Raw genomic sequence first — 10,841 nt, 5'->3', positions numbered from 1 at the left:
CGAACTCGAATAAGCTTTAAATTCATCCATAAACCTGGAAAAAAAGAACAATTAACATTTTTAGCAAGTTAACAACAGGTTTGCGCTGATTGAATTACCATGTGTATATTTTATTTTATATTTTATTATTTTTATCATCCTACTAAGCATTTTGACCCTCTTCCTAGATGTCATGTTTTCCTGATTTTATTTCCTGACTGTCACGTACTGTATTTAAAAATAATTTTTAAATTTTATTTTAATAATTTCAAATAATTTTTGAATTTTTTTTTTTAAAAAAAAAGCCTTGTTTGAGACAAATGGGTCCCCTTTCGTTTCCATGGCTGGCTGGCCAGAGTCAAAGTCGTGCCATGGAGACGGTCCCCTTCGTGTCCATGAAGGCCGCCCATGGAGATTTTTTAAAAAATTTAAATTTCAAAATAATTGTTTTATTTGAAGTTATTAAATAAAATAATTTTTTTGAACAAAAAAAATATTATATTATTTTTAAATATAGTACTGAAAAAATCAAGAAACATAGCATCCACAAAGATGATCAAATGCTCAGTAGGATAATAATAATAATAAAATATAAAAGGGAAAATGGCACTTTTTACCCCTGAGTTATATACTTATAGTACTTTTTCCCCCTCAATTATTTAGGTAAGCACATTAGCCCCCTCAATTATTCTAAAAGTGGTGCTTTCCCCCTCTGATATATTAAATTGACATTTATACCCTTAAAGTAAACATTTTATTTATTTTACTACTCCAACAAATTATATTGCGTATACGTAGGGATGACCACGGTTCGGTTTGAATTGAACCGGATACTAAAGCAATCGAATTAATAGTTTCCGATTATAATTCAGATCTAGAATCCAATATTTAAAATGTCAATTTATTAAAATTATGTATCAAAAAAATTGAATCTTGAACCGTGAACCGGCGCTTACGGATCCGATTCGCGATTTTGAACCGTCTTTATTTTAAAATTTTATTTTTTATTTTAAAATAGTCTAAATTCAACAATAAATGTATTTTATTTTTTCAGTTCGGAACATGAACCGTCCGTTCCGGTTCACGATTTTAATAAACTCTAAATATCGAATTTCGATTCTAAATTGTAATTGGAATATTTCGGTTTGGTTGCTATAGTGTTTGTTTGGTTTGAACCAAATTATGGTCATAATTTGTTGGAGAAAAAAAATAAAATAAATATTTAGTTTAAGGATAAATATGTCCATTTAACATTTCAGGGGGAAAAACAACCACTTCAATAATTTAGGGGGAAAATATGCTATAGGTATATAACTCAGGGGAAAAAGTGCCATTTTCCCAATATAAAATAAAATATACACATAGGCAACCCAATCAGCTCAAATCTGTTATTAACCTATTAAAAATGACACATTTTTTTTTTCTAGATTTATAGATGAATTTAGAACTTATTGAAATTAGATGACTTAATTGCTATCCCAAATTACATTTTCCCAATTTATTATTTAGATTTGACGTTAGGTAGGGTGATATACGAATGCATTTCCCCGCCCTAAATCTACATATACATATATGTATGGAGATATATTTAGATAGATACAGTCACGCATGAATGTATATGTTTAGAAATAGAGAGGATGAGGAAGAAGGGCGAAGGTGAAGAAGTAGAGGCTGGAGGAAAAGTAGTTTATGCTTCGCTATGGGTACTGTGTTTTGTGCTTTTGGCCTCCGCACTCGCGGTTATGTGTTTAAGAGATCCTGTTTTCCAAGGAAGCACCACCATTCTACATTCCACGGCCGTCGGAAATTTCACCGCCGCCGGGATTGCACCTTCTCTGCCGCCTCCCGCTGCTTCGCTCGGCAGCGGCCTTGGAAATTCCGACTCAGAGCTGCCGCCGCCGCAAAATATCAGCGTTACGGTGCAGTTGAATTCGACGGTGATCGGCGGCGGAGATGCAGGTTCTCCGCCCCCGTCTCCGGCTAGTTCTCCCAAGGTGATCGATTCAGTTCAGTAAAATACATCAATAATTCTATGAATTCTATTTTTTATTTTTTGGATATATAAAAATTTCACAATAATTGATGAACTTTAACGATCGACTACTCGATCTCTAGGTTTCGTTCAAGAGAAAGCACCAACTGGAGGAAGGATTGGCTCGGGCAAGAGCGGCGATTCTGAAAGCAGCTTCAAATCGGAACACGTCGGCGGATGCCATCTCCGGCGGGATCTACCGGAACGCCGGCGCTTTTTATCAGTGAGTATTTGTTTTTTTGGAAATCATTAATTTCCGTTCATATGTTATGGAATGAAATTAATTGAGTAATTAAAGGTAATAATTTTTCCGAGAAAGGAAACGTATCCAGCAAATTCTGACTGCTCACATTCCATATTTGCATGGTCTGCGTATCTGTGTTTTTGAATTATTATTATTATTATTATTATTATTATTATTATTATTATTATTATTATTATTATTATTATTATTGTTGTTGTTGTTGTTGTTGTTGTATATTTTTACTAGTAATTCACCCGCGCGATGCACGGAAAAAAATTATGTTATTATAAATATAAATACAAAATAAAAAAACTAAAATATTTTAAATTATTTAATATAATAATATTTTTGAGCTTCCATTGGTCAAGTATTTAGTATTTTTATAGAATACAAAATTACAATTAAAATTAAAATTAAAATTTTGTATGGTTAATATAATATCTAATTATGTGCATATTCAAATAAACGTATAGAGATAATTTACATAATTACATTGATTTATTCTTAATTGTATTTCATCTATATTATAATTTTCACAATACAAATAATAACTAAGATAATTACATTTGGAAAGCAAATTTCAAATTTTGTATGTGTAAATTTAAACTCTAATTAAACACTTTTTTTTTATGATTATATAATATATAACTATTTTATTTTTCAAAAGTATATTTTTTATATGATTATATAATATATAGCTATTTTATTTTTCAAATGTTGTGTTTTTTTTTTTTTTTTAATAATAAAGGATGTTGTGGCATTAATTATAACATTAATTATTTCCCAAACCATATAGCTTTATTATATAAAGGATTATCTTTGAAATATTTTACAATGCTGACTTATTATAGAGACTAGTTTTTTACGCGTATTGCGCGATTAGGATAATGCCCAATGTTTTTTTTTTTTTTTTTTTTTTTTTTTTAAATAAGTACTTTAAAGTATATCAAGACAAGATTATATTGGAATTGTTCATGCATAGATAATTGAATGTTGAATTTGCCTATTTAAATAGGTAATTCTAAGTTTACAAATGCAAGATAATATAGTCAAGATTGATTATAATTGTCAATAAAATAATTGTATAGGCATGGTTGAAACCAAATACGGGACATAAGGGAGAGCAAATAAAAATTAGGGCATAAAATATTAAATATATACTAATATTGAAGAGCTAACTGCTGATTGCCAAACAAGGATATTGCGGGTAGTTTCCCAATTCAATTTGTTGTGTGATATGAATACTCTTTTGTCATTAAATCCCCAAGTAGTTAATATGATTGGCTTAATTTTTTTTTTTTTTTTTTTCTAAAACTATTATTATTATTTTTGTTGTTGTTGTTGTTGATTATTTCTCTTAATTAATTTATTGATAATGAATATTTTTTTTTAATAAAGACATTGTAGGGACAATGTAGGGAATATAATCAATTGATGAATTTTTCTCTTATTTAATTTAAGTAAAATAGAGTACTAATTATGTCAACTTTGATTGGGATGAAGTTTGAACCTAAGACATTTCTTATTAAAATCAATCAGTAAGTTAACAGTGAACTAACAGGAATTAACGGAAAAGTTAATATTTAACGGAAAAAGTTAATGGATAATCATATTCATTAAGGATAAATTAGGAAATCTTAAGAAAAAAATAAAATCTGATCAATCTGAGCCATTCATTTGATTAAAAAACTTGACCGTCATTCTTTCTACCCATTATAGGCCTAACTCTCTTGGGCTCTTATTAGTATATATATATAGTAGATATTAATATATATATAAATACTCTGAGATTTGTATAAATAATTAACATTATTTTATTTATAAAAATGTCATCACACGATTTTATTTGTATAATAGCATATATGTTTTTATAAAATTTAATTTGTGTTAATAATATCTCTTCCAAATGGGAGGTTTGAGTTAATACTTAATAGTACTCTAAAAAAAATCTATTAGTGTCTTTATGGACATTATAGCATGTTTCTATTATTATTATTGAAAAAATATATGGTATTGTAGCCTTTGTAGGTAACAATACTATATCATGTCATTCATAAAATTGTACTATGTATTTAGTAGCATAAAATAAGGTAAAATAGAAAATGTTTAATTTTACCAATTCTAAATTACATTTACGACATCATCATCTTGTTCTCGATTTGATGAATACCACATTTGACTTGGGTAATACCTAGGAGCAGGATGTGGCTCTGCATCAAATAATAATTTGATTGATAGGTTTTTAACAATAATATTTAAACACTATATTTAAATTTGAATTTCACCTCTTTTATTGTCACTGTGAGAGTGCAAACTCTTCTAAACAATCTATATATTTGTGAACTAAAGTAATTTTTGTCAGTTTGAAAAAGAGGAGTGTTCCCTTTAGAGGGCTAACAGTCCACATGGTTTACTGTACATGATAAAACATTGATTTGCTGTTCTAGGGATTTACTTAATTTATATGTATCACTAGTACTGAATTATACTACTTCTCCAATTGAATGATTTTTTTTTAAAAAAAGTTTTTTTTTTTTTTGGTATTACTGAGAAGATGATTTCATCCTATCATTTGTCTGTAACAATTTATAAAAGTAAAATAATACCGATTCAATATTTCAAGGTCAAATCTCCCAACCATACATTAAAAGTAACAATTTGCAGACTAACTATATATTCTAACCTGCTAGGTTATAACAATTACTATTTCGTTTTCAATTGTTGTGATACATTTTTGTTTACAGGGAGGGTTTATATTTTTATATATAAAAATTGCAATTTTCCAAAATATTTTTTTACCAAATTATGTCTTGAATTTATTAAAAATGTTTCATTTGTATTCATTTCAAACTCAACTATGATACAAATATGGTAGATAACATAGACACGGAGACATTGAGAAATGACAATTTGAAAACAAATTCAGTTAGAAAATGAAGTTTCTCAATTAAACCTCTGAAACACAATCTAGATAAACTTCTAAAATACATTTATCTTTTTTTAGAAGAAGGGTTTTGAAAATGCTATTCAGTATTCACCCATACAAATGTTTATATTATTATATCTAATGTTGTTTTTCATGATTGCCTGAAATTTATTTGTAAAGGAGTTATGAAGAGATGGAGAGAAGGTTGAAGGTGTACGTATACGAAGAAGGCGAGACGCCCTTAGTCCACGACGGGCCATGCAAGAGCATATATTCTAGCGAGGGAAGATTCATCGTCGAGATGGAGAGCGGCACCACCCATTTCAGGACTCCAAACCCTAACTTGGCTCACCTTTACTTCATGCCTTTTAGCGTTGTTTCGTTGGTGAGATACCTCTACAAGCCCGACACCTACGATGTCACTCCTCTCAGACAGTTTGTTTCGGACTATGTCACTGTCATTTCCACCAAACATCCTTTCTGGAATCGAACTTCCGGCGCTGATCACTTCATGCTTTCTTGCCATGATTGGGTACGTAGTACGTCTTTTATTTGAGTTTTCATGCCTGCAATTTTTTGTTGGGTGACGAGTAAACCTGCCGTCACTACCCAATTTGTTAGGTTGTCTATAGTTGTCTAGCTCAAACCAATGCAAATAGGTATGAAATTTGAACTTGTAATCTTGTAGTTACAAGTCAACAACCTGACCACAACGAGACCAACAACCTGATGGGTAAAAGATTACAAGGGAATAAATCGGCTTAGGTTGCTTATGGATAGAGCTATCAAAATGTACTTTTCCCATCCATCGACTCTACCCGCCCCGTCCAACCGTAAGTAGGGGCATATTCATCAAATGTTCCACCTGCCAAGATGCGGGCTTTTTGCTCTAAATAAACTTTGAACATGAACGTTGTAGGGCACTCTTTTAGCTTTCTGTAGCCACTTGAATCATATTGATTGGACTTTATATGAAGGACATATTATCAAAACACTATCAACATGTTGCAGGAAAAATCCCTCAGGGCGAATCCGAATGTTCTGATTTTCTAGTGCCAATGCATTCGAAATATCTCAACTGTTCAACATTTAAGATTTAAAGTAGTAGAGGACTACCTTATCTTTCCTTTGACACTTGAATCATCTTATTTGGACTCCGTACGAGGGAGATATGGCCAAAATCATCTAGCATGTCGTAAAAAAATAAATGTTTAGCAAGCCGACTCGTGCCCACTTGCAGCCTTTGGCATGGCGAGGCGGGCCGATCACCTTCTAAACTTGCAAATAGGTGGCATTTTTAGCCTGCCCTGCCGCGAGGGTGGGCTTTGCCAAGCTTTGGTCCGTCCCGTCTTGCGGGACCGTTTTGATGGCTTTACTCATAGCTAACATGCTCGAACCAATAAGTCCAGTAGGTCGCCCCATTGAGAGTTCAACTTGTAACTTTGAGTTTACAAGTCATCCGTTTGGGCAACTTAGCTGGATTGTCTTTGTTGTTCGTTTTACAACTAATTAACAGGTAGTCAGTGGAGGGCCAACACCACCCTTAAAATAACAAATACGTGAAAGAATTGAGAGAAGAACTATTTTATTAAGGGAGATGAATTCAATTCATTTTACACTTGGAAGAAAATATTTATGCAAAAGGACTTGATCACATTGCACCATATAAAAATAGACCAATAGGCCGACCAATTCGTGAGAACGAAGACTGACCGACCGACCAGGTGGTAAGAACAAAGCCGTCCAATCGGAGCCCTAGTCCACCATCCATCACCTCCAATTTTTGCTGTTGAGTTATGTTAGTTGCTGTAATTGTTGCAGGGTCCCATGGCTTCTGAAGGCAATGCATATCTCTACAACACATCAATCAGGGTTTTATGCAACGCAAACTCCTCAGAAGGATTCAATCCACAGAAAGACGTGAGCCTACCGGAGATCAACCTCTACGGAGGCGAAATCTCGCCGGAGATCCAAACACCCCCACCGCCCAACGCCTCAAGACCCTACCTCGGATTCTTCGCCGGCGGCGTCCACGGCCCCGTCCGCCCCATCCTCCTCCACCACTGGAAGGACAAAGACCCAGACTTACGCGTGCACGAGTACTTACCAGAGGGCCAAGATTACTACTCCTTCATGTTGCAGTCCAAGTTTTGCCTGTGCCCCAGTGGCTATGAAGTGGCCAGCCCGAGAATCCCGGAGGCCATTTACTCCGAATGCGTGCCGGTGATTCTGTCGGAAAATTACGTGTTGCCGTTCAGCGATGTCCTGAACTGGGATGCGTTTTCGATTCAGGTTAAGGTTTCGGAGATTCCGAGGTTGAAGGAGATCTTGTCGGCTGTCCCGGACGACAAGTACGTGAAGCTTAAGGAGGGTTTGAGGGCTGTCAGAAAGCATTTTGTGTTCAACCAGCCCGCACAGAGGTTTGATGTTTTCCATATGATTTTGCACTCGGTTTGGCTAAGGAGATTAAATCTTAGCTTTGGGTGATTATTATATTGTGGGGACTTAATTAATTAGTTGTTACTCATTAAATCAGCACATCATTATAAGAATTAGAGCCGGGGAAAAATATATATTGATACATGCAGTCAATATAGGATCTTTAGGTAATCCATAGATTTTCACATATACTTACAATTGCTAAAATCTAGTGTATTCCTTTGTTGCTTTCTGTATATCTATTGGGGATACTCAATTTGAAGCATTGGAAATACATGCAATTGAATACATTTATGAATTGAAGAAAATGTTGAATCCCCAACCCCTAGGGTCTGACAGAGCATCGTTAGACCTTTGTTTATTGTGTACAAGGAGTCACTTTCATTGATATAAGTTGCTCCCACATTCATGCTTATTGTACACAAGGAGTCACAATATTTAATCATAAGAAGGATAAAATGATAATTTATCATAAAATTATAATTCCACAAAGTGTACGAATTGCAATTCCATAGTTATAATTCCGTGAAGTTGCAATTCCATCCAACTAAACAATGGAATTGCAATTTCATCCTACCAAACACTCATTAGGGTATCAATATTTCCGAAATACTTCCAAAAATAGATTCTAGTATCCTAACATCATAATTGTAATTTGTTATTAATATTTTCTTTACAACCCTGTAATTTCAATTTTCTTTCAAAATATAATAATAATAATAATAATAATAATAATAATATAGTATTAAAAATAACATTTAACTTTATCATAAAATAGAAATAGACTTTACGAGGAGATGGTGCCAAATAGAGTAGTTGGCCCAACACGGGTTGACAAAAACGTACACCCACCACGGCGCACATAGTACTGTGCGTCGCGCGCCTCCCAAAACGACGTCGTTTTGGGGTAGTGTTGGGAGGCGCGGTAGGAAGTTGCTGAGATTATGTGTATTTGTTCACAACGTTATGTGTATTTATTCACAACGTTATGTGTATTGGTACATACAGTTATGTGTATTTTTTATACAATTATGTACATTCTTTTTATACAATTATGTACATCCGAATCAAAAAATTTGTGTGTATTATGTTAAGAGTTGATGTGTATTATGTTAAAAGTTTATGTTTATTATGTATTATGTTAGATTATGTGTATTATCTTTTAAAAAGAGTATGTATATTTTGTTATATAATTATGTACATTCATGTATAACATTATGTGTATTCTAGTATAACATTATGTACATTCTTGAACAGCGGGTTTTTTTTTAAAGAAAGACTACTGCCATTCACTGGGACGGGAAATTTCAAAAAAAAAAAAATAATTAAAACGACGTCGTTTTGCATCTGGGCGCATAGTGCAACGCGCGCCGTGGTGTAGGATATAAATTGCCAAAAACGTACGGGTCGAACCTGACCGACCCATTTTTATATGCGTTGAGCCGTTGAGAAATTTGAATCAAATCCGTATGGGAGCGTTATGCCATGAAACCGTGTTCACCATTCATGGTGAACACGATTCTAACGGTGTTAGTACACCGTTATCTTTTTTTTTTTTTTTTCTTAATTAATTGCGTGACTTTTTTTTTTTTTTCATTTTTATATTTTGCGGTTTCACTTTAATTTGAGATGAACAATGATTTCGGACATTCATAAATTATGAATCCATGCCTGCACATTCACTTTGGAACCATGCCTACACATTCACTTTGGAACCATGAGATTATGAATTTTCTGTTATAAGATTATGAATTTTCTGTTATGAGATTATGAATTTTCTGTTATGAGATTATGAATTTTCTGTTATGCGATTATGAATTTTCTGTTATGAGATTATGAATTTTATGAAAATTCATAATCTCATAACAGAAAATTCATAATTTGATCAACGCGCGCCGTTAACTCCACATCCGCAATTTTTTTATTTTTTATTTTTGCCTAAAAACGACGTCGTTTAGCCTTGTGTTCACCATTCTCGGTGAACACGTTTCCAGGACATAATTTGCCATCCGTATGCTATTGGGCTGGCATGTTAAACGGGCCAGCTCTCCAACCTGCACATTATTTTTTAAATACATAAATAAAATTGATCTCGTGCTCTTGATGAGAACTGAAAGTTATTAGGACTCAATGGCGGATTTAGTATGGGAGCAACTGCCCCGCTCACCCTACCCTCATCCCATATATATATATATATATATATATATATATATATATATATATATATATATATATATATATATATATATATATATATATATATATATATATATATATATATATATATATATATATATAGTACATGTTTTAGTATAGGTATAAGAAAACAGATAATTATTAACAAGGGTTGAGTTAGGTTAGTTGGCAAAGTATGCATTTCACCTTTTGAAAGGTCTGTTGTTTTAGTGTTTCGTCCTCACTGAGAAATTTTTTTGGATCCACCACTGTTAGGACTCCATGCATAATTGTGTTAGACTAGTACTCTATTCCTCTCTTGTATTTATACTTTGTAGAGTTGGTATCAGTAGTCTCATGTTTCTATATGGCAACTCGATCCGTCTACGAATCTACAAGACAGGAGTCTCCTCTGAACGGACGGTTTTCGAGACTGTTGCTTCTGTTCGTGCGGTGGCTAACAATTCATTATCTACTGCTCGTCACTTTGTTTCAATCAAACTTATTGCCCGAAATTATCTGTTAAGGCAAACTTATAGTTAATTCCTTTCTTGCGTGGACAGAATCTGTTAGGGATTGTTGATGGGTCTATACCCTGTCCAACCGTGGTGGTGCTGACTGGGGATGATGTAGCGACTTCCGGCCTGGTGCTTCTGCCGGCCGCAGTCTCCCGTGACTCATGGATCCAACAGGATCAAGCTAGCCTACCTTAGGTGTGTCTACATTATATTGGTGGCAATAATAACAGGTGTTGATGAGCTAACAACCTCATCATAGTCTCTTCTTGCCTTTTTTTGGCTTGTGGCATTTAAAGAGATAACAAAGATTAGGGGACAAAGTTCATTATTATAAAAAAAGTTTGTGAGGGGAAGGTGCAAAAGCTTGGAAGGGGTGTGGAAAGGTAGGCTAGCCAACTATGTTAGGCAATGCTAGCCACCTATGCAGCTGTGTGAGATTAGACTATGTCATGCCAGTGCCAACATTATCCAGCCTACCTTCATGACACATATTCATTATACCGTGGACCATGATATATACAATTATGT

The 10,841-nt window shown here is 33.6% G+C and overlaps 1 protein-coding gene across 1 annotated transcript; it reads left to right on the top strand.

Annotated features, from left to right (window-relative positions):
- Positions 1-1,616: 1,616 nt before the first annotated feature.
- LOC109159431 (probable glycosyltransferase At5g25310) lies at positions 1,617-7,668 on the top strand. The gene is made up of 4 exons (XM_019307543.1): positions 1,617-1,973; positions 2,095-2,234; positions 5,362-5,713; positions 7,003-7,668. The coding sequence occupies exons 1-4, from the start codon at positions 1,617-1,619 to the stop codon at positions 7,666-7,668; spliced, it is 1,515 nt and encodes a 504-aa protein (XP_019163088.1).
- Positions 7,669-10,841: the final 3,173 nt, after the last annotated feature.

The sequence above is a fragment of the Ipomoea nil genome, unplaced genomic scaffold (assembly GCF_001879475.1).
Source record: "Ipomoea nil cultivar Tokyo-kokei standard unplaced genomic scaffold, Asagao_1.1 scaffold2827, whole genome shotgun sequence".
In the NCBI taxonomy this organism is placed as follows: domain Eukaryota; kingdom Viridiplantae; phylum Streptophyta; class Magnoliopsida; order Solanales; family Convolvulaceae; genus Ipomoea; species Ipomoea nil.
Note: the sequence above shows the minus strand (reverse complement) of the source record. Positions and strands in the feature narration are given on the sequence as shown.

What these genes read in the sequence shown, in the direction of transcription:
- LOC109159431 (XM_019307543.1), top strand. Translation starts at nt 1,617, where the DNA reads ATGAGGAAGAAGGGCGAAGGTGAAGAAGTAGAGGCTGGAGGAAAAGTA. An exon ending in CTCCGGCTAGTTCTCCCAAG is followed by an intron (nt 1,974 to 2,094) that starts GTGATCGATTCA and finishes CTCGATCTCTAG; the next exon opens with GTTTCGTTCAAGAGAAAGCA. An exon ending in TGCTTTCTTGCCATGATTGG is followed by an intron (nt 5,714 to 7,002) that starts GTACGTAGTACG and finishes TAATTGTTGCAG; the next exon opens with GGTCCCATGGCTTCTGAAGG.